This window comes from Typopeltis vanoorti, chromosome 13 (genome assembly GCF_054136105.1).
Source record: "Typopeltis vanoorti isolate ZY-2024b chromosome 13, IOZ_Tvanoo_1.0, whole genome shotgun sequence".
Lineage (NCBI taxonomy): Eukaryota > Metazoa > Arthropoda > Arachnida > Uropygi > Thelyphonidae > Typopeltis > Typopeltis vanoorti.
This window is the reverse complement of record NC_143561.1, coordinates 81,845,449-81,870,971: the sequence shown is the minus strand read 5'-3', so window position 1 is coordinate 81,870,971 and position 25,523 is coordinate 81,845,449. Positions and strand designations below refer to the sequence as shown.

Genomic DNA, 25,523 nt, shown 5'->3' with positions numbered 1-25,523 from the left:
TTTTTCTAAAGCCTCAAAAAATTCCTCCACTTCTACCTTAGTAGAACTTTCTGTGGGACCATAGGCACAAATAAGTCTCATTGTCCAGTTCCCCATTCTTATATTTTCCCTCATTACTCTACTTGAGACTGACTGCCATTCAAGAAGATTAGCCTCGTATTTTGTGTTGAATACTATGGCTACTCCTTTTCCTTGATTGTCATTCCCTGAATGGGTAACAACATTTGAGCACTTCACAACAGATTTCTTCTCTTCATTGTTCCAACTCTACAAAATGTACTTGCCAGACATACCAATTTGTTGTTGATCCATTTAATAGCTATAATATCTGCATTTTCATCCAATCTGTAATCTAGCTTCCGCAACCCTTTCTTTGAAGTGTTTTTTCATCCTGGAGAGGACAGTTTTTCAGGTGGTTTTGCCTCAGAGTTCCTAAGTTGCATATCTTATTTTTCAAGTGTGCCATCAATTCAAGTGAAAAAAAAAAATAAAGTTATCAAAATACACCCATGGAGTGGGCGATTCAAGTAAGGTCTGACAAAATATAACCACAATTTGTCCCCCAATTCCAATTTTTTTTTCCTTCTTCATCTAATAGGTGTGCATTTGCAATCATTCCTTTTCCACTGTAAGCGAGAAAGTTGTAAATAATACCTGTTGCTCCAGCCCATACAAAAATTTTTAATCCCCATTTATGGGTTTGTTTTGAATATACTGTCTTAAGTTGCATGTACGAGTACCTTAATATGGCCTGCTTTTTGCTAGATGATCTTCACAATTAGAAATCTTATCAGCAAAATGCAGGTATCTCTTCAGAGTTTCTGAATACATTTGAGACCCATAAGACTTGCTATTTTCTCATAGGATGTATATACCCAAAAGTCAGTATATGAAGGCATGGTAACAACTCCCATGTATAGCAACCTGCCAAAGAATGTTTCAATTTCATTTGTGTTGATGTTAACTTCTGTTGTACAGAATACAGATTTGTTTGATCAACAATAAGCTGTACAACACGTGAATCAAAAAAAGTCTTTTGAAATATTGCAATGGTATTAAGTCCTCACATAAAATCAAGGCCTTCCTTTAGCCATCTGAATGTGGGTGTTTTGTTTAGTCTGCTAGACCTACCATTTGTTTGGTCACTACCTTCATTGTTGGTAGATGTAGATGGCATAGGACTATCCTCAAGTTCCTATACAATCCCAGCATATGATTCATCAGAATCACTACTTTCGTCAGATACTACTAGTAAACCTCCTCTCTAAGAAGTTGATGTTGGTATATAGTATGGATCATTATCACTATCAAGCTCAGAATCTGAATTATCAGCATCTGAAATATTTGGATTTGGTGGTGGCAAGACAGTTGCTCAACATTTTCTTTTTCCATAAAAAGAAACAGCATTAAGAGGTAACATACCTTTTGTTCTGTGCTTATAACTACAGTAGCAAGTCATCTCCCAGACAGTAACTATAATGGCAATGTTAATTGGAAGCAACTTTAGCAGAAAACAGTTTTCCCACTCATCTCCCTCTCATTGCAAAAAAAAAAAAAAAAAAAAAAAAAAAAAAAAAAAAAAAAAAACGAACAGAATAACTCTAACTTTGATACGCTTGCTAGATTGCAAAACAAAAAAATGGCGACACTTCTCTTCCATTTCCCGCTCCTTCTCATCACAGCGAACAGAGTGGTACCATCTGTTGGCAAAATTGTGAATCAAAAAAGTGTCTCACTGTGCATCCATGAAAATGAATGTTGCCTGTAAGCAACAATAACAACAATTGGATGGAAACCCTTAATGGTATGGGAATAGAACAACTGTAAAGCCATGTTGCCCTGAGAGCAACACTGTCAAATAAAGGGCTAACACCTTTCATCTCCCATTCTGTTTAAGTGACTCGACCAACTTAGATTAGTCATACTCATAATCCTTTCTTTTAGGGTTACACGGTGATCAGCATTCATTTTAAAAATTTTTTATGGTATTTACAACCGTGTTAAAAAACTTTTTTATTATCCCAACGTTTCGATCTTCACATCAAGATCATCATCTGGAGCGTACATAAGTATACAGAGCAAGCTGAGTTACATCATTAACTGTAAGCTAGAGAAACAATGATTTGATCGCATGTTATTCTACTGGCGTGACCTCTGGTGAAAAAAATAAATAAATAAATAAAATAAAATAAAAATAAAATAAATTTTTTAAATTTTTTATTTATTTATTTATTTATTTTTTACATCAAGCTAAATTCTATTTTTACAATGACAGGAATAAACATTCTTTTAGATGGTTTTCTTTCAGAAACAATTGGTGTCCTATTTTTAGTATTACAATTCCTATTTTTGATTTACAATACTGGATTTTCTACAATCCTGTTTATAGTTGTTCTTGGTGAGGAAGGTCGAATATATACCTTCCATATGTTTGGGATTTTTAAACCATCGTTGTTGTTCAGATTGGGGTGGTTGCTGATAATCTCGCAGGCTTCCTTGAATTTCCGTTCATACCATGTTCTAGTGTGATGTAGACAGCTGGTGGTTTTCCAGTCAATTTTGTGTAAGGTATTCAGGGCATGATCAGAAAGGCCAACTTCTGATCATGCCCTGAATGATGATGATAATTATTATATTTAATGTGTCGTTTATGTTCTTTTTGTCTAATAGGAATAGGTCGTCCTGTTTCTCCTATATATGGTATGTTGCAAGTACAATAAATCCAGTATACTTCAGGGTGAGCTAGTGGAGGGAGTGGGTCTTTGGATGAGTTGAGTAAGTTTTTTAATTTTGCAGGAGGTTTAAAGGTGGCTTTGAGGTTGTACTTTTGTAGTACTCTGTTTATTTTGTCTGATATTCCTTTAATGTAGGGAATGGTTATAGTTTTACTGTAGTCTGGTTTGTCTTTGTTTTTTATTGTGGTTTTGTAGAGAATTTTGTTTATAGTATTTTTGCTGTATCCGTTTTTTTGTAGGTTATTACTGATAATTTTAAACTCGTCTTTCAGTGCCTGTTCACTGGAACAAATCGTCTGAGCTCTATTTTTTAGCATGTTGATGACACCTAGTTTTTGTGTTGGGTGGTGGTACGAGTTTATGTGTATGTATTGTCCCGTATGTGTCGGTTTTCGGTAAACAGTGAAGGAAAGATTGCCTGAGGGAAGACGCGTGACAAGTGTATCTAGAAACGGAAGTGTGTTGTGTTTTTCAATTTCAATTGTGAACTGTATGTGTTTGTGTTGTTTGTTTAGGTGGCTAAGGAATGTGTCTAAATGTCTGGTGGCCATGATACCAGATCGCGAAAACATCTTCAACGTATCTAAGCCAGGCTTTGGGTTTTAGAGGGGTGGAATCTAGGGCAAGTTGCTCAAAATGTTCCATGTAAAAGTTAGCAATGGGGGGGATAATGGCGAGCCCATGACTGTGCCTTCTTTTTGTAAGTAGAAGGCGTTTTGCCATACAAAATAACCCGACCGTAATACATGCGCAAAAAGCGCCGTGATATCTGGAGGGAATTTGTTTTGTGTCATTGATTGGGACATTCGTAAAGAGGGCAGAGATGCCAAAACTGACTAATAAATCATCTTTTTCTAATGTAATGTCTTTGATGATGTTTATGAAGTGTTGTGTGTTTTTGATATAGGAGGGGGGAATGACCTACCAACTCCTTGAGTGTTGCCGCTAATTTTTTGGCTAAGTGATACGTCGGGCTATCAATTCCTTCAACGATAGGTCTTAGCGGGGTGTTTTCTTTATGAATTTTTGGTAGCCCGTAAATTCTAGGGGAGCACGCGTAATGAGGGAACAGTTTTTTTATTGTATCTTCGGGCCATGTGGTAATTGATTTAAGTAGTTTCTCCGTTTTGTCTTTTGTTCTGTTAGTTGGGTCTCTGACAATAACACATACAAACTAGTTAACTACAACCCAACTAACAGAACAAAAAACAAAACGGAGAAACTACTTATGGATCTGAGAGCTGGGTCAGAAGTAAAACACTTGACCAAAGACTAGAGACCCACAGATATGAGAGTCCTGAGAAAAATTACAGGCGTGAACAGATGGCAACAATGGCAATATCATATTAAAAACAAGGATATTAGGAAACAACTTGACATTTTCACCATCCAGGAATGTGTTAGCAGAGCTAATCTCAGGTGGTATGGTCACTTAAACAGAATGGGCAAGGAAAGATTAGCAAAACAAGTGTTCTCTGCCAGGTTGTGCAGGAAAACGACCCAGAGGAAGACCAAGATTATAGGTGGATTTATACAGTATAAAGTGCCTTAGACAATAAAAATATAAGATCTGTTAACGTTGGAGTCTTGATAAGTAACAGACTGATTTGGAGGAAAATTGTAGACAGGAAGTTAGTAATGATGCAAATTTTTTGTGTAGTACTATCATATCCTGTACACCCCTTGAGGGTACATGGCAGGAATTTGATGAATGATGGTTTCTATCATACCAAAACAGTCTTTAAGCCCACATTTCTTTACGAAACATGAAAAAAATAAATAAAATGATGGCAAATGATTCAACAACTGAACAGGACAAAACTTGTATATCAGTATATTGTGGAGATATATGGCTTGGAAATAGGATGTTTGTTTCATTTTATTATTATTAAAACAGTTGATAGTGTTTATTTCTTTATAGCATTTTTATTTGGTATCACTCTACTTAATAAAATTGTATTATATTAAGTTAAAATATACAACTCAGCGAAGATGTTGGATATGTATTTAATTATTTTTTAGAATGAGCCCTGGGTTGTATGCCAGAAAAAAGTTGTAGGCATGCCATGTATGGCACACATGCCAAGGGCTCCCCACCCATGACCTAAATCTTCCTTTGGATCTTTTCCTGCCATCCTAGCATCAAAAAACTGTTTTTCTAATCTTTCCTCTTTCATTCTCTTTAAGTGATCGTGCTACTTAGATTAATTCTGCTCCAATATTATTCATTGTTCACTCTTCTAATTTTTTGCAGAACCTCTAATTTCTGTTTCTCTTTTCTATCAACTGTTTTATTCCTAACTCAACTTTAATGTCCAGTTAAAATTAGTTTGAACACTGTCTTTTATTCAAAGTTGAGTGTTTTGGCTAATTTTTCCCTTATTCAATATCTTCCTGCCATTTTGAACAGTTAATATTCTTCCACTGAATACTAAGTGGCAGTTTCTAATGATCTATTATCATATTTTCCCCTCCATTACTAGACCTACTTCACCCTGCATGTTATGTGGCTTCTGTTTTTCATCATCTCTTTCCACAAATTTCTGCAAATCTTTCATTTCTGACATCCATTGGCCCTTGGCAAGCTGAACTGTACAAACTTCTCTAACTGATTAATACTCTAATAGAGCTATTAATATATTTTTTAATAATTTGCACTGAAATATTTATACATAAAAGCTATAGTGGAATTAATACTGATTTTCATTTTTCAGTCAAGGATGAATAGTGTTGTGGATACAGCTTCTATTCAAGCCATAAAAACTACCATTCCAGGCAACAAATACTGTATTGACTGTGATGCACCAAGTAAGCTGTTTTATATATCTTATATCTAATATATTCAAATATATAAATAAAGTCATAAGATTATAAATGCATTTTCTGCACCATAAGTATCATGTATCTGTGAAATATTATTTGCTTATGCTATTGGGAAAACTGCAGGTTAATACCGATAAAAACTAGGATATGTTTAAAAATTTTGCCAATATTTCAAGAGTACTCTTTTCATTCAAGTGAGTTGATTATAAAATTTTATGCAGTATTCAATATGAGAAAGGTATTTGATATTTTCCCTTTACTGAGAAGATGCAGTAATATACTAGTTTCTTATAACAATTGCTATTTTTCATTCCTTCTATCAGCAAATTGATACATTTCACATATTACAATTACAGTCATTTTGTATTCCATCAAACTATGAGAATTATTTAATTAATAAAGAAAGAGCCATACAGCTTTATTTTAGCAATATAAATTGCATAGAAATAGTGGGTGTTAAAGATCCAACATTATTTCAAAGCCGAATGTTTGTAGAAACTATGGAAGTTTTGTAAAATTGACCAGAAAGCTTACAAGAATGCAGTACACAGCTTTGGAATTGCCATTGCTTGCACTACTTAAAAGAACAAGACCACTGCCCAAGCATCCATATGTTCACCTTTTATTAGTGCATTTGATAAGGTTTCACTGGCCTGACAGCTGTTTCAAACTGGTTGGTTCTCTTCAGAGACCACTGTATAAGTAATGGGTCTTAAACTCAACGAGTAACCCAATGGATCATTTAATTCATTACTCAGCAGTTGTTCTACTCAGTGACAGGCTCACCCTACCACCGAGCAGAACCGCTCATATCTCAGGGAAAAGCATTTACCAAAGCGGCCCTGATAGAGGCCACCCTGAAAAATACTACTCTCAAGAGCTCTCCTCAGGCAGAAACCTTAAGAGAGTAAAAACTCTCATTCATTGCTTACTAAAGAAATCCAATGTCAGAGAAATGTCTTTTTCATAACTGACCCCCTGTTTATGCATAAAGTAATTAATAAAGAAAGAATCATATGGCTTCATTTCATGAAAATTTTACATAGAAATAGTGAATATTAAAGATCCGAGATTATTTTAAATCTGAATGTTTAGAAACTATGAAAGTTTCTCATAAAATTGACCAGAGAGCTTACAAGAATACAATCCTCAGCATTAGAGTCGCCTTAGCTTGCACTACTTAAAAGAACATGACCCAAGCATCCATTATATTCTCCTTTTATTAGCGCATATGATATGATATGAGAATTATACTTGGAGTGAATGAGTATTGGAAAGTTCATAGAATATCTTCTGTTTGAATAGCATATTTCATAATCAGATATGCTGATTGGTGAAATTATATATCATAAGAACATGATTATAATTATGTTGTCATTATTCTTGGTGCAGTTGACAAATACAATGTTGAAATAAATATTGAGACAAACTCCAGCCATTTTAGAATAAAATATTAAATATGTATATTTTGTCGTCACATGTGGCTTATACTGCAATATAAGGCAAACAGATATATTCCTAGAAGCAGCTATACTTCTGTATACTGTCGATGGCACATAGAGAAAAACCTAGACTTCAAAAAAAGTTTTGTCATAGAATATATCATATTAGTAGCCTGACATCAGTAAAAGATATTGGCATCACATAAAACCAAAGTGGACAACATTATTAGCCAATAGAAATGGGAGCATACATCTCAGCAAAGAAATACATGAAGCTAACACAAAGGGACTAAAGCAGCGATTCCCAGATTTTTCCTACGACGGAACACTTCACAAATCCTGAAATTTTCACGGAACAACTTGGTTATTTTGTAATGCATTAATAATTAATTATGGCATAATCATAAAGAGTATTAGTACACTTATGTATACTGTGTGACATGTTCACAAATATAAAATTACATTTAAATCAGTTATCAATCACTGGACTAATGAAATCTTGTAGCATATTGTAGTTTCTTCAGGCCAACATCATTAAATTAATTTGTGCTGATTTTTATTGACATATCCCATTCTGATCACCAAAAATGTATAATATTATTATAAGTACTTACGAGTGAATGCAGACTTTTTCCCTGTGTGCTGGTAGTTTTCCCCTCCTTTTGTACATCCTGGAAATCGCTTTGTAGACTGGAGGTGGATGAATCACTATCTGTTGTATCACAAATACCTTCAATAAGAGATTTCTTAACACCAAAATTAAACAAAGTCCCTTGTCTCTTATTCATATTAAAATTTAAATCTGTAAGCCTATTACTTTTAAAAAATCACGGCACTATGGTTTCGAAACAAGCACTTTCACCCTACAATACAAACTTGCGAAGAAAGTATTTAGTATTACAAGATTTGAGAACTGGATACAGACTATCTTGATCTTCAATTTCAATGGAAAGATTTTCTTTATACTTCCTTGCTGATTGGTCACTAACATTTGCAACACAGATGTTATTTCGTTCAGTTTTGAGAACAGAGGATACGCCGCCCATTGTTGTAATTGGCTTACAGGCAATTTTTATGACCAGTCATAAACAGCGGTATTCCCTTTCCCGAATTACTTCCATGTTTAAAAATACACAGATTGGTCACTGACATCACAGAACACTTATTCACTTTCTGCAAAACACAATTTCGGAAACTCTGGACTAAAGGATACATGGAATCTCTGTGTTCCAATCCAATATGAAAATGATCAGCCATGAGTTTAACAGAAGTTCAAGATAAGTTAACCTCCCTACTGGCTGAGGTGGATGAAATGGTGAAACTAAATTGCACTTCTTATCCATGTTATTCTATTGGTGTTACAGAATTGTATCCAGATTTAGCTGGACATCTATAGATGTCTTGGCCCGTTGGGGGGGGGGGGGTAACAGGATACTACAAATAGAAAGTCAGACTGTGCAGCTTACTGCATTCGCTTTCTATAGAAGAAGAGTGGCATCAACCATTGTAATCATTAGTACAGGTTACACTGCTATAGTTTGAGCACTCTGATTGACCCATAGGCATTGGAACTCATTGCATTTTCTTCCAGTCAGGTGGGGAATGTGCAGATGTGGAAGTTGCCTGAAGGGCAACTGCCTTAATGCCTAAATGCGTCATAAAGTTTGACATAAGTCCAATGCCTTTGAGCTGGTATGAACTCATACTTTCGGTTGTAATGCCTGGAAGGAATGAACACGTGGTTAACAATTCTTCCTACACTGTGGCAGTTTTATGGAATGGGACCCCCCCTCCCCCATACTGTCGCATGCATTTTACAGTGGTCCATGAATTAGTGGAGAGTGTCTAGAAGGGTAAAAAAAAAGCGTGATTAGGGCCCAGGATACTGAGATATACCTGGAATTAGATTCCTCTGAGAACCTCTTAACTCAGTCAGCGTAGACGAAGCCCTTTGGTCGGAAAGACCTGGGTTTGATTCCCATCAGTGACGTGAGGAACCTTTATATGGTCTCTTTCAACTAAAGATGAGTTAACCAGTCTCATATGGAGGTAAAGGGTTTTTCATCCCTCAAAACAGGCAAACCGATCCTATCATAAAATATACAGTCATAAAAAAATACTGAAAAAGTCATAAAATATACTATGGCAAGGAAGGCAACGGAAATCACCTTGCTTATAATCATCTCCCTACTATGGTAACATTTAGCTACCCTCACCAGCTGTATTACTGAGGGGATAGGATAGATTCCTCTGAAACATGGTATTGTCCAAATATTTATTTTGACACACTATATAACTGTTATTATAAATATTATAACTGAGATACAGTTATAATATGGAGGGATGAACTGGAACAAATTGCAGGAGCGAGATGAATGGGAGAGGCAGAAAACCGAGTGGTCTGGAAAACCATGGGGGAGATCTTTGTCTAGAAGTGGACAGAACCAAAAGGTTGAAGAAGAAGACTGCGATTTAAAACAAAATTAATGGATATTATATGAAACATAAGGCAAACAGATTTCAGGCGATTCATTACTGGATAACAGTAATAAGTATTTCGTGCAATTTTACTTGTTTATGTAATAACTATTATTCTTTTACTTTAAAATTTTTGGTTTCATTTATGACCTTTCAGATATTTGATGGAATAGACAAATGTGTGTACACATAGTTTCTGTACACACATATTGTCAGTTTGAGTGATTCATAGTTAATATGGTTTCATCACATAGTAAGGTTCTGCAATAAAAAAATGAATACTATGTGTATATGTGATAATTATTCATTTGATTTTTTTCTGCTTGTTTATTGGTTGATTTGGTACGCATATGTATGTGTAAAGTGACAAAATGACTGGTTGTCAGTATTAATGATAAATCTTAATTTTTTTTATAGATCCAGATTGGGCCAGTTTAAACATAGGTGCTCTTATGTGCATAGAATGCTCAGGGATACATCGCAACCTTGGTTCCCATATATCTCGAGTCAGATCTCTAGATCTAGATGAATGGAGGTATAGCATTCATACATAATTCATAATATTACTGTAGTTAAAGCTGGCTTACATATTCAGTATGTTTATTAAGAGCTAAGTGCATGTAAATGTTTTCATCAAATAAGAGGAAATAATAACAATAAAATTGTGTGCTTTCCCTATCCGTATAATGTTGAACATTCTATCACTGAAATATTGCTGAGATGGTGTAGCGATGTATTACTCAGTTGCTAAATTTCTTTGAATTCTTCATTCCCTGATAAGAAAATACATACATAGTTTGACTTAGACCATTGTTGCTGGCCTTGTTGGCCAAGTAGTTAGCATATCCCCTCTCTAACAAAAGGTTGCAGACATAGAGCTTTGTGATTGTCTTTAGGTGGGAGATGAATTTCATCTGCTGGTGTAAAACTATTGTCCTACTTACTTGGAAGCCTGAAGCGGCTTGAAAAAGTTCCATGTTCGGTCTGTAGAGCAGGATTTCTGGACCATGTAAAAAAAATACAATAAAATAAAATTACCAAAAAATAGAAAAAAGAAAAAAAATCCTTATCCTACCCATGGTACTAATGTACCATAGGTTTATTACCACCCCAAAACCTCATGGAGTCAAAGACTCATCTGGGAGGTCCTTTTATCACACACACATAGCTCATCATACCATGCCTTGAACACATTCAAACTCCTTGCAGACACCACACTCTCAGGCAAGGCATTCCAATCATTTACAACTCTGCACGAAAAAAAACCTGCCTCTCACACCTTCTTAATACAGTTTCCAGGGATGACTTCTTGTTCTACCTCAATTCTCCCACTATTTTCTGTAGAACTTCTCCAGCATTGATCCTATAACAACCCCTTACCAACTTGTAGGTCTCTATCATATCTCCCCTCTTTCTCTGGTCCACCAGACTCTGCAAATTACATCTTCTGAATCTTTCCTCATACTCGACATTCCAGAGATTAGAAACTACCTTAGTCAATCGCCTTTGGACCCTTTCCAACATCTCTTCATCCTTCTGAAAACCAGGTGGTTTTCAGAAGGATGAAGAGATGTTGGAAAGGGTCTTTGTGTTGTCTTCACAATTTTGGCTATGTGTCCCCTAAATTTTAGATCCTTATCCACTATCACCCCCCAGATCTCCTATTTCTTCCACCTCCAACAATATATCCTCACCAAGCATAAATTCTGCATCCCATCTTTGTTTTCCAAATTTTAAAACCTTACATTTTGCAACATTGAACTCATGTGCCCAATCACTCAATTTATTCACTTCTTGCAAGGCCACAACATCTTCATGGTTCGTCCCAGCTTTGCATCATCTGCAAACAACTGAATATCTCCATCTAAATCTTCACCTATATCGTTAATATACAAGTTAAACAGTAATGGCCCCAAAATAGACCCTTGAGGAACTCCACTAGTCACTTTCCTTTTCCTGGATATCACTCCCCCATACACAACTGGTTGATACCTATCAGATAGCCAATCTCCCATCCAATGCACTACTCTAATATCCAACCACATCTGCTCTAGTTTGACTATCAATTTATCATGAGGTACTCTATCAAAAGCCTTTGCAAAATCTAAGTATATTGTTTATCCTTCTCCTCTGTCCAAGGAAGCAGTCACTTTATTGTATTAATTAAGTAGATTACTAAAACATGACCTCTCTTTAGCAAATCCATGCTGTCCATCAAAGATAATACCATTGTTGTCAACCCAACTCTGGATCCTAGTTCTCACAAGCTTCTCCAACAACTTAACCACAACACCTGACACACAGATAGGCCAATAGTTTGATGGTTGAGTTCGATCACCTCCTTTATGAAGTGACACAATCTTGCCTTCCTTCCACTCCTTAGGGACTTGACCAAGTGCAAGACTCGTATTCAAAAAATATGTCAAGACAGGTGTCAACTCCCTGGCACATTCCTTCAGAATACATGGTGATATATTATCAAGTCACACAGCCTTATTAACATCTAGTTTACTCAACTCCCCATACACCTCTTGCTCACTTACAGTCAGTCTCTCCTCCCCTTCATCTACTGCTCTGAATCTCTCTATGAAGTCACATTCACAAGATTGAAAGACCTTTATGAATTGCTCATTAAGTATCTCCACCACACATTCTGTACCAGCTGTCTTTATACCATTTTCTCCTATCAATGTCATCCTTCCATAATCATTCTTTTTTTTGCTGGCTACATATTGAAAGAACTCCTTATGATTGTTTTTGGCTTCATTAGCTAACTGCTGTTCATACCTCTCTTTAACTACCCTCACCAACCAAGTCACCCTCCTTGCCTGGTCTTTGTAGACCTCATGGAATTCATTATTTCCACTAAATTCACAAAATTTAGTGAATTTAGTTCTCATTCACAAAAATGTTGTAAACCTTTTTGTGAATGAGAGCCACATAAAAAAAAAAATGCAGAAGCATGTGCTTAGTTGATAAGTTCTCCAAAAAAAAGGAATCATTTAAGGAGTCATAAATATTAAAGTCTCCCTGGAAAGTGGTCATTCACTAGCATAGGACATTGAAATTCCTTTGTGTGAAATGCCACTTGTAATCTTACAGTACATGTGTGGCATTGTTGTGTCGTCCTACCTAGCTAACTGTTCCATTTATGTTGGTTATTTATTCTTATCTTTACCGTTTTAATTTCCGCTATACTTGGTTAGTTGTTGATTGATGCTCATCTGAATATAAAGAAATTTATATTATACTGCGCCACCCTATATTCAGATTAGTCTAAACAATATAGAGGAATCAATCATCAACTATACTTATTTTACCACTTTGTTTTCAGGCCAATGTTATTAATAGCTTTTAAGGCTTACGCAAAGATCCGATTAATTTTATGAGCAGTGCAATGAAAGAAAATCAGGCAAACATCAAGTTTAACTCAACAAAAGAAAACATTTAATGTGGAATAGTACATTCAAGCATAACTATCTGCAAAAGTTATTCAATTGAAAAATTATAAGAATTCACATTTTCAGACATTAATAACTTTTCAATTAGGTTTGAGGATCATGACTAATGTTAACACTTGTTAATTCACAAAGCATTAGTATTTCTCTGACATATTTCTCTCTATCCAATTGGATGAATCATATCATAAATATATTAGCTCAGTTTAAAGTATTCAGAATAATTACAATCCATAAATTATCAAACATTCGTTTATCAGTTCTTTATGTTCAGTCAATCAAGTTGGAAATAGTTCTTAAAAGATCGACCTTCCAAATGTTACAATAATTAATCTTATGAAAGGCTACACTATAATCTTTCTCAGTCTGCTAACATGTAATAGAACAACACGAGACATTATTTCGAGGGGAAAGTACTTTAGTACATCTAACATCCAACCATTAATCGACATAACATCACAGCTAATGCCAAAATATATCTGACGGAGTTAACAGTTATAGCTTCACAGGTTACAGAAAGGACAACTCTTACCGGGTTACTGTTTCTACACATAGAATTCGCAAAGGCACATTTGAAATTCTTGTTGACTTTTTCTTTATGGCAATTCTAAAGAAATCTTCCATTATAATAACTGAATTATAGACAGAAATACACAAGTCTTGATGCACTTGGTTTTAGTTATCTGCTAATTCCTTATTTTCTTCTATGTATTAACTTCGGTTCTGCACTATTCTTCCACTAACCATTCGAAAAATATTGTAGTATCAGAACTCCAATAGAAGTAATTCACGATGCCTATTAATTCCCGGTCCTTTCATAGTTGATTTATGGCATATATCAACTCCCGTTTTTGTTGCACACAACCAGTCTCTATGCTGTCTCTAAAGCTTCTCCCTTACTTACTTTCGTTTTCCAATCAACTACGTTCCTTCTTCCTGGCAAAATCCGGTTCTAACCAGTTCAGCTTATATTCACTGACTTCTCTGTTTATACACAGTAGCTCACGTTCTCAGCACGAGCTAACTAAAATAAACTCCGTTTCTCCTTCAGCAGCCAATCAAATCCAATCAGAAGAATTACATAAAATCACTCTTACATACAGAAATAAAAAGATATATCACAATTCATATAATATACATTTAAATTTACATAGACACAGTTTCTTATAATAAATTTTACAGAATAAACTAAATAAAATGAATGACATATTTATATAGTCTTTTCATTATTATTACATATTCTAAGATTAAATAATTAATTTATAACAAACAAAACTCAAAGCATTTATATGAATAATATATTACAAGCAAGAGACTAACAACAAGTAATATTTACAAGTCTTGCTTATGACATGGTGGATTGTGTTAAATGTGAATGAAGTATTAAAACATAAAATATCTTCATTCACAATTTAACAGCATATACTGTTGTAACTTGCTCATAAAAAAAACTTTGAGGTTTGAAGACTTGAAAATTTTTTTTATATTTTTCTATAAAATACAATTCAGGATCCCCAACATGCATATGAAGTTTTAAAGTAATGCATTAATACTGTAAAATTAGCAGAAATATTCATTGTATGTAGTCATAAAAATTAGATAAATGGTAAGCATAAGTGCAAATAGCGAAGTTCATTGAGGCTGTACTTGGAGTTTAGATGACTAACTTAAACTCAGTGATGCCAGAGTTTAGACTGCATATTCTTAAAGTAAATATGGAAAAATGTAAGAGCTTTATTTTTATTTATTATTCACAGTTCATTGATTAAGGAGTAAAACACGAAGTTGCAATATTCTCAAGGTATGCTACAGTCTGATTGCTCTAGAAATTCTGATTCAGCTAGCACAATCGCACTGCTGACTACCATACCTAGCAGTGTGATTATGCTGTCTGAATTGACACATCTAGAGCAGTCAGTAGAATGACTTTATTATTAATAATAATACTTAATTATTGTTAACTGCTGTCTGTTTGAATGTCTTCTACCTGCTCTCCTCACTATGCCAAGGACACTCTTTTATTGTTGTTTTGCATAATGAATATAATATTCATTATGGTATAATGTTCAAGTTTTCCCAGCTCACAGCTATTTAAATTAATAACATTGCTTCCAGCAATAGAGAATGTTCTTGTGGATTTGGTACCATGACATCCAGACATGGTATCCTTATGGCTGTGCTATCATCCACCACAACTGTGTGTGTGTGTGTGTGTGTGTGTGTGTGTGTGTGTGTGTGTGTGTGTGTGTGTGTGTGTGTGAGAGAGAGAGAGAGGCTTGGAGTGCTCAACAAACAATGGAATATCAGATTTGTAATTTCAGCAATGACAAACAAACAAAAAAAAAATTGTCTTTGTGATGCTCAGTTACAAACAAAATGGTTGTATTGTCATAAAAAAAATGTATTGGGTATTCACAGAGTAGAGTGTCATCCCAGCAGCAGTTCTCATTCCACAATAGGTGGACCATTTGTTTGAAATGGAGAGAAAAAGAGTGATGTTGGGACCTTTTCTGTATGTTTGTTTCGATTATCTCATATTGCTTGCAATGGCATAACCCTCCTATCCTTGAGAATTTTGACTTGTTCTGAGAAGAGTGCTGTTGCAAAAATGCTCAGTCCATCTTCTTCCTCTAAACTTCATCTGTGAATTTATTACAATTACAAAGCATATTTTTGGATGTTGGATTCTGATTATATAGAGATTAGAGTAATTATTATATGGTTCAGAATCCAACATGATCTTCCATCACAAAGGCTAGACTTGTAAATATTATTTAATGTAAACAACTTATTTTACAATTTAATATTCATATAACTACTTTAATTTTGTCTAATATCTAATTATTTAATCAAAGATATATGTATTAATAATGAGAAGACTATTTAAATATTATTAAGTTTATTTTATTTATTGCTATATTAATATAAGAGTTTGTATTTAATAATTTAACTGCACATTATTTGAAATGTAAATATTCTCTATTTATTCCTGTTTGTAAAGTTTAACATTATGTAATAGCTCAATTTTATTATATTTGTTTTGTTGTCATGAAAACGTATGTAAGTGAGCGAGCACGTTTTGGAACACCACATGAGGAGAAGGTTTATTGAAAAGAGTTTTAGAAAGAAATCACACGAGCAATTTAGGTGGGAAGAACGGATATAAAAAGCGAGGAACGCTGGAAAAGAGAGAGCATTAGAGATTTATTAGAGAGAGATTGGCATTTAGGTTGGAATCTGAGCATTCGGCAATCACAGTGAGATAATAGCAAGTCGGCAAGTCACTCAAGCAGCTAAATAAAGTCTACTAGTCGAGATGCAGTTAGCTAATAAGTTGTAGAATAACAATTATAGCTACGGAAGACAAACTTGAAACAAAGCACGGAGTTACTAGAGTAGTAGAGGCCGTAAAATTGAAGTTTACCGATAGCTTGTTTGGAATTGTAGTGTCTAAAGAATTAATTAAATGCCGGAAGAGTGAACAACTGTGCATATAAAACCTCAAGTTAAGAATTATTGTGTGCTGCCTTATTTCATGAGTGTTCAGTAGTATTTCATGCAAGAAAGGTTTTTTTTTTTTTTGTGTATAGTGACCGACGATTAATTCAGTTATTGCTTAGAAGAATTATTTTAATGAGTGCCGTTTAATGTTTAAAGTGTTTACAGTTATAAAAAGTGTTTACGTATAAGAAGATGAAAGAAGATTATCGGTAAGATTATTCCAACCATTAATATTCCTATATAGAGAAGTGTGTGAGTTTCATCCAAGAATTTCCTTATACTAACAGTAACTATTGAGGAAGTTAGCTAAAGTGTAAATTTAAAAGTGTTTGTTTGTGAAGAGGTATTACTGCAATTTTTGTTGTATTTGGAACTTAAGGAACTGTGTGAAGACTGTATTTCAGATAACTGACCAATGCCTGAGTTTGTATGACTGTATTATCAGAAGAGCTAAAGCGTTTGTAATATCTTAATTACTGATTTGAATTTAAGTGTAAAATTTATGATTCTAAAATTAAATGTTTGTTTTTGTTAATCAAAAGTTGTATTTTGCCTGAATCTCTTTTACTGCACCATTCATAAAATATTCTCGGCCAGTATATATAATAACAAGATATAGAGGAAGGGTAGTTGAGAGTTGGTTTATCTTCAATTCTTGAACGAATTCAGATATAAAGTGGCGCAGTCTTTAAATATAAATTTTCTTTATATTTGAATTAGAAATCAACTAGCAACCTTCTATTTTGTTTAAGAACATCGTAGTGACTAACATGTCGGATCCAAAGTAAAGATTAAGAAGAAGTAGGATCCAACATGGATTTATGTGTCATTGAGATAGTCTAAAAATGTGTGTTTTATATTGTATTAGCTCATGTTATGAAGATATGATCAGTTGATGGGTGCTCTTGACAATGATGTGTGTATCCTACATTGGAGCAATTTTATTACACCAACATTATACCTTTCAACATAACAATGTTGATATTTTCTTTAAATGCATGGTTTAAAGAAAATAACATCAAAACATTGCAGTGATAATGCAAGAAAGCATCTGTGAAATGAACTAGAGAATTAGGGCATGGCTACTTTCACCAAGGGACTTATCATGGAGCACAATATAAATATGTGGTATTGTGCTACCTTTCTACCATAAGAAATCATTCTTTATAATGATTTCTATCATTATAAAGTCCTTGCACAGTTTTCAATTTTCATAATTTCCATTCTATACATGATAAAAGCAATCTATAAAAACATCAGAAATGTAATTTAGTGAAATTTATCTTTGTGATGATTCATTCATTTGATTCATTTATGAATCAACAATGATTCATTTAGTTTATTGTAGTTAAACAAAAAAAAGTATTCCCCAAGGTCAATGTCTAATGGGCATTAGAAAAAAAAACATAATTATACCATTATATTTTAAGGATGAAATGTTAATAGCCAAAGTTACTTGGAACTATAGAATAACACACATGCCACAATAAATAACTTTTTTTATTATGTAAAGATTTCGTCTTATGTATCATAAGACATCATTAGTACAACTAACAAACAACAATAGGAATTGAATTCAAAAAAACAGTAATGCGCACACTTAAATTGGAATCCCTCTATGTATACAATTGTTATTCTATATTTATGGATACCCCACAGGTTTCAATATATAAAAAAAGTTACTGGAAAATGCTGCGGAATTACTTTATTCCTGAACTAACATGTTTAGGACTTATAGAGTGATGCAGTGTTTCAGCAAGATGGTGTTCCTTGTCATTTTGCTCTCAGTGTTAGGTAGGTTATGAATGAAAATTTTCCTAACAGATGGATTGGAAGAGGTAAACCGATCTCTTGGCTTAATGTTCACTAGATTTTGAGCCCATTGGATTTGTTTTTTTATGGGGGACATGTTAAGACTATTGTCTATTCAACAAAACCTCACTCTTTAGTTGATCTGTGGACTAGTATAACTAATGTGATTCAGGGTATTACTGAAAATCAACTACAAAACATATTTGTAGAACTTGTTTTGTATATGTAATGAGGTAGCATGTTGAGAATTAACAATCCCAAAATAAATGGATGTAAAACTGTAATAAATTCTTTCACTTACCCATTTTTCAGATTGATTTTGTCACCTATAGAATAGAAGTTATGAAAATTTAAAACTACGCTAGAACTTAGAACATCACAATGACCCTGTATAACCAAAGGTAGGGCAAACATGAATATGTTTATATTCAATCTCATTCTTAAACATTTTTATTTTTATGGCTATCAAATGCATCTGTTCATGCACAGGTGTGTATGTTTTCAGGAGGAAACACTTGAGTAAAAACAGCAGGAGGGAGGCCGAGAGGTTTTTTTTTTTTTTTTTTTTTTTTTATCACAGGCCAGATATGACTGTTGTCAAGCATATCTGATGTACTTAACAATATCAGTGAGCCCAAGCATATGACAAGAGTAATAATAATCAGAAGGTATAGGTATATATAGTAAATTAAATATTGTTTTTTTTGTAGGCCTGAACATATAACTGTGATGATGTCCTTAGGCAATACTGTAGCTAATAATATTTGGGAAGGAAATACCAGAGGAAGGGCAAAACCCACTCCTAATTCCAGCAGGTATGTCTTCTAAGTATACTTTGTAAGTCTAAAAACCTTCAATGAAATCTTTTACTAAGATGATTATAGTAATAATCAGTAATGATCATTCAGTCTGTAGTGTATATATAGTTTCATTAAGAAAGTGTATGTCATTATCTTAGAGCAAGTAAATGTTTTGGATATGTAGCAGAAAATAAGAAATTATATTTAGCAAGAGACAGAAAACAGTATAGAATTCAAAATAAGACTGTGAATTTTCATTAGGTTAATAAATGCTTTTTGTTAACCTAATCAAAATTCGCATAATGGTTTTAATCAGTCATGAACCAAGGAGTGGTTTATCCACAGTCAAGTCGGAATAATATAAATTTATTATTCAGGGAACCTAGTCCTGATCAGTTGGAAATTCAGGATACTCTTAGTCTTATTACATGGGGGGGGGAAGTCAATCACAACTTTCATCTTCTTCTTGGCTTCCAGTATTAGGCAATTGTTTGCCTGTAACGCTTTCAAGAGTTTAAAAGTCTTTTACCCATCTCCTCCTGGGTCTTCCTCTTGATTGGTGTCCCTTTGGTTTATATTTCTAAGCAATATTTGGCCACCTGTCTTCATTCCTTCTTTCTATGTGGTTTTTCCAGTTCTTTCTATAGCTTATGATGTCTTCTGTTATGTTAATTATGGATAACTGTTTTCTTATTTCTTCATTTCTTATCTTGTCTATTCTTTTATAGCCTGTGAGCGGTCTTAAGAACTTCATTTCTGTAGCTTCCACTTGTCTTTTATCTCATTCTCCCCAAGTCCATGTTTCACTGCCATATTTCAGAATTGGTTTGGCTATTATTTTATATAGTTTTATTTGGGTTGTTCTAGACATCTGTTTACTGAAGTGTCTATTCAAAGTTCCAATCACGGCTAGGAATTTTTGCTTTTTATATGTAATGTCAATTTCTTCATTGGGGCTTATGTAATTTTCTAGATATTTAAAATCAAAGGCACTTCTCTGGTGATGTGTAAACAACAAACATAGAGATATCCTCTTCACAGATGAGAAGATTTTCACCTTGAAGAGTCGTTTAAATCCCTGGATGATATGATACATGCTGTGCAACCAGATGGCCGTACACCATGTATCATATCACCCAGGATTCAGAGAGGTCATTACCCCACATCAGTGATGGTTTGGTTAGGGGGACGTATCAGAGGGCATCATAGTTGCATTTCTGTGAGAAAGGGATCAAAACCTCCACCAAAGTGTATCAAGACACTGTGAACACCTAGTTTCACTGTTGGCAGTGGACCCTACAACAGCACTCAGAACCCTGTACACAAAGCAAGGACCACACAATAGTGGTTGAAGGCGAATGTGCCCAACCACATATTACCATCTGATTGGCAATCTGGAAGTCTCTATCTGAATCTGTTGGCCTGCAAGAAACAACACTGCCAGCCTGAAGGTGGATTTGGAGCAGCCAGTGGCATTGTTCCTGTTGTGTGTGTGTGTGTGTGTGTGTGTGCCGCCACACACACAACAGGAACGATGAAAGGTATGGGGGGGGGGGGGGGGCATTTTGAACATTGAGTGCTACTATATACATGTTTTACATGTGGTTTGTATTATATGTGCGAAAGCTGTAAAGGATTTACTGATAGATTAAAGGTTTATGCACTGCAAGTTATTATTATTATTTCGGGTGACTCCAGGGAGTCCTTAGACTCATCGAGGGAGGCCCTAAACATCATGTCCACACAACTATACGGCATTCTCACAGTATCTATCATACCTTGCCTTGAACTCTATCACCGTCATAGCACCCACAACAGACTCTGGCACTTATTCCACTCATTTACCACTCTAAAAGTAAAGAACCCAGCTCTAACACCTCTGCTAACCACACTCTTGCCCAGCTTCCATTGGTGTCCCCTAGTTCTCTCACCACCAGTCCTGTTCTCAAAAATATCCTCTGAATTAATCCTATAGAATCCCTTTAGCAATTTGAATGTCTCAATCATATCTCCCTCTTTTCCGCCTATCAACTACCTTCTGCAACCCACAAATCTTCAACCTGTTCTCATATGGTTCATTCTATAGACCTGCTATCATCTTAGTCACTCACCTCTGGATCCTCTCCACTTCCTCCCCATCAAAAAGGAACCGAGGTGACCAAATCTGGGCACAGTAGTCGAGATGAGGTCTTATCAAGGCTCGGTACAGAGGTACAATAACTTGCTTGTCTCTGCTCATCAAGGTATTTTTCAACAACCAAATGAGCTGATTTAGCTACTTTTGCAATGTGTCCCCCTGAACTTCATCTCCCTATCCACCAACGCTCCCAAGTCCCTGGCCTCATCAATCTCTTGGAGTACAGTTCCACCAATGTGGTATACTGCTGCTAATCTTTTCACCCCAAAATGCATAACCTTACATTTTGTCACATTAAATTGACATCCATTCTCCTAAGCCCAGAACTTCAATCTATCCGAGTCATCCTGCAAGATTTTGACATCTTCTGCATTCACTATCACCCTACCCAACTTTGCATCATCATCAGCGAACAAATGAACTGTTCCACTTAGATCCTTCCCTATATCGTTAATAAACAGATTAAACAGCAGTGGTCCAAGAACAGAACGCTGCGGCACACCACTAGTCACAGGCCGTCTTTTGGACTCTACTCCTGAATAAACTACTCTTTGATATCTCTCCATCAACCACCCACCTATCCATCTCACCAACCCTATATCCATTCCCATATGTTGTAGTTTACGGATTAGAATTCCATGTGGTATCCAGCAGTATCACTGTAAAACCTTTACCCCTTATCCAGTTCAGCCATCACCTTGTTATAAAACTTGAGCAAGTTACTGAGGCATGATCTACCCTTCACAAAGCATTGCTCTCCCCTGTACAGTATCTCATTTTCATCAATCCATTCCTGTATTTTTCCTTTGACTACTTTCTCCAAGACCTTGACAACAACTCCTGATATGCTGATCGGTCGGTAATTTGCAACCATAGTCTTGGATCCTCCTTTATGCAGTGAAATTATTTCCCCTCTTTCCACACCTTTGGGACTAAACCAGACCCGGGACTCAGATTAAACAACATAGTCAAGGGCACTGATAATTCCTTAGCCACTTCACGCAAGACCCGTGCTGGTATACCATCCAATCCCACAGATGTATTCACATTAAGGTTCTGTAATAGACTATTCACCTCCACTTCATTCATTACAATTCCTGTATAAACTAATGGTTCATTCATTTCTTCAATGTCACCACCTGCATGATATACTTTTGCAAAGTGCGTGCTCAGTAACTCCACTATATCGACTGATTCAGTGACCTCCTTACCATCGTCATTCCTTAAAATCATTTTGCCGTGTACAGTTTTTTCTTGCTTGCAGCATATTGAAAGAACTGTTTGGGATTCTCTTTTGCTTCCATAGCTAGTTTCCTTTCATAATCTGCTTTTGCTTTTTTTACCACACTCGTTACCCTTCTGGCCTGCACTTTATACCATTCATGTGCCTGCAGGTCACCCCTTTCTTTAAATTCCCTCTACAGTTGTTTCTTTTTTTTTTTTTTTTGCAGCTCAAGCTTACTTGTGTTATTCATCCATTTGACCCCTACTTGTTTTACTATTCGGACCCTAGGTATACAATCAGCCATAGCCTCCTGTAAATGCTCCTTGACCACTTCCCATGCTGTGTCGACATCCAGCCTTTGCAGTTGTACATGCCATGGCACTGATCCAAGCAATCTCCTAAGCTTGTCATACTTGCCAGTACGATAATTCCACATATACCCTGTCTTAATCAAAAATTCCACACCTTTAGCCACCTCCCAGGTCAGAGACCTTATGATCACTCTCACCAATAAGTGGCAACATGGTCATATTCATTACAGTCAAATTCTCAGATGCTATTACCAGGTCAAGCACTCTCACACCCCTAGTATTTTCGATTACATGCTGTCACAGATAGTTATCCCTTAATAATTGAATAAAATCCATTTCCTTCCTCACATGTGTCCTCTCCTCCTTCCACTCATTTCATCAATTTGTTTATGCATACTATCTCCACATCTATTCCATCACCTGGTCTATAGCAGCACCCAACTGTATATTTTATTCTGCCAGTCTCAATCTCACACCAAATAGCCTCAAATGAGCTCCTTTCACTATCCTGCGATACAACTTCAATTCTCCTTGGCTGCAGTTCATCGGCTATCATCAATAACACCCCTCCCCCTATTTTATTCTCTCTGTCCCTCCTAAACACACTATAACCTACACATTCTATCCCACTAACTATATCATCTTCCATCAGCCATGTTTCACTAATGCCAATAACCTGTGGCCAGGGAGAGCCAATCAAGGCCAAAAATTCTTCCTTCTTGTTCCTAATACTCCTGGCATTAGTATACATGAAATGCAGTGATCCCTTTGTCCCACCCCTATCTTGATGCGTTATTCTAAATGTCCCATTCCCATTTTTTGTCCTTAGCTGGCTCGGGTACATTATATACATTCTTACACTCAACTGTCTGACTGATGTCCGCATATCCAAATCCCCCCCCCCCTCCTTGGTAGTTCTAGTTTCCCTGGTTCTGCACATCCATTTTTACTTCATTCAGCAACACTTTTTCCAGTCTCCGCACACAGAGTCCATTCAAATGCAGGCCATCCATCTTGTATAAGTCCTTTCGCCCATCAAACTCATTCCACACGTCCACGAATTCCACACCACACCGTCTGCATAACCTGTGCATAATGTCATTTGCGATTATGGCCTTCCTTCTAAACTCCTCTCTGTCATACTGCGACAACAGACTCACCATTCTAACTCTGTCACTCTTTTCTTTCGCTACCTTTAACAATACTTTCAAGTCCTCTCTCATAAAAAATTTTTCACCTTTCAATTCATTCGTACCCGCCACAACTATTAATTCTTTCACCCTCTGTTTTTGCACTCTAATACTCTCACTTACATCCTTAAATTTTGCGCCCGGTAAGTACGATTTAGTTACACTCCCATCTATCACTCCTCTTAATAACGAGTCACCATACAACACTCTTTCCTTCATTTCAGAAACTCTCCCACTCTTTATTTATGTTAGCTGAATCACTCTGGAAAGAGTTTTGCAGGTGCTCTAATTGCCGCTGCGCATTTTGGGGGGTGGGGGGGGGGGGGGGTGGGGGGGGGGGGGGGTGGGGGGGGGGGGGGGTGGGGGGGGGGGGGGGTGGGGGGGGGGGGGGGTGGGGGGGGGGGGGGGTGGGGGGGGGGGGGGGTGGGGGGGGGGGGGGGTGGGGGGGGGGGGGGGTGGGGGGGGGGGGGGGTGGGGGGGGGGGGGGGTGGGGGGGGGGGGGGGTGGGGGGGGGGGGGGGTGGGGGGGGGGGGGGGTGGGGGGGGGGGGGGGTGGGGGGGGGGGGGGGTGGGGGGGGGGGGGGGTGGGGGGGGGGGGGGGTGGGGGGGGGGGGGGGTGGGGGGGGGGGGGGGTGGGGGGGGGGGGGGGTGGGGGGGGGGGGGGGTGGGGGGGGGGGGGGGTGGGGGGGGGGGGGGGTGGGGGGGGGGGGGGGTGGGGGGGGGGGGGGGTGGGGGGGGGGGGGGGTGGGGGGGGGGGGGGGTGGGGGGGGGGGGGGGTGGGGGGGGGGGGGGGTGGGGGGGGGGGGGGCATCTTCTCAACCTTTCTTCATATTCAACATTCCAGAGATCAGAAACTACATTAGTCAGTCGTCTCTGGACCCTCTCCAGCATGTCTTCATCATTTTGAAAACTAGGCAACCAAATCTGTGCACAGTGGCCAAATCAGTGCCTTATACAATGGAACAAAAAATCTTCTTACTTCTACAAGTCAGTGTCCTCTATTTTGATCCTTATCCAGCATCACCCCAAGATCTCTTATAGGTACACTAATATACCAGTATACCTATGCTTAATCTTTAAATTTAATAAGATTTGTAAATGATTAGTTAAGATAATTTCTCTGCATTAGTTTGGTAATATTTGTCTAAAAAATAGAGCAACAGATAAATCAGCAAGCTAAGAAATGAAGAATTAAATCCATTCTGATGCTGCTGCCTTTATATTGCAGTTTAAAAAACATTGTGATAAAGTATAAGGAATATTGTTCCCACTTCTTGGCTTATGTCCAATATAAATTTGTGTGATATTAATAGAACAGAAGCATATGCATGTATAGACACACATACACGGATACAAGGCCAGCTGGCCCAGTAGCCTTGACAAAAAGTGTACAACTGAATGCTTATGTTAATTCCTCCTAACCTCAGGTGAGGGAGGGGGGGGAAATAGCTAATTGAAGTGAAGTCATAGTTGTGAAATGATTGTGACAGCATATATTCTTGAATATCCAATTGCTTTTTAAACTCTATATGTAAATAATATAGGCTAAATTGAGAAATAGCTTTTACAGGGAGCAATCAGCAAAAGCAGCATTGCATTGCAGAGATAAATG

The 25,523-nt window shown here is 36.6% G+C and overlaps 1 protein-coding gene across 1 annotated transcript in view; it reads left to right on the top strand.

The window, feature by feature from the left end:
* Positions 1 to 25,523, top strand: part of LOC150100317 (centaurin-gamma-1A-like) — a 418,649-nt gene that overhangs the window by 384,330 nt on the left and 8,796 nt on the right. Inside the window, exons 16-19 of the mRNA XM_090402635.1 lie at positions 5,450 to 5,543; positions 9,896 to 10,013; positions 18,960 to 19,064; positions 19,208 to 19,295. Of these exons, the coding sequence (XP_090258761.1) occupies positions 5,450 to 5,543; positions 9,896 to 10,013; positions 18,960 to 19,064; positions 19,208 to 19,295 (405 nt within the window). The remainder of the gene's footprint in view (positions 1 to 5,449; positions 5,544 to 9,895; positions 10,014 to 18,959; positions 19,065 to 19,207; positions 19,296 to 25,523) is intronic.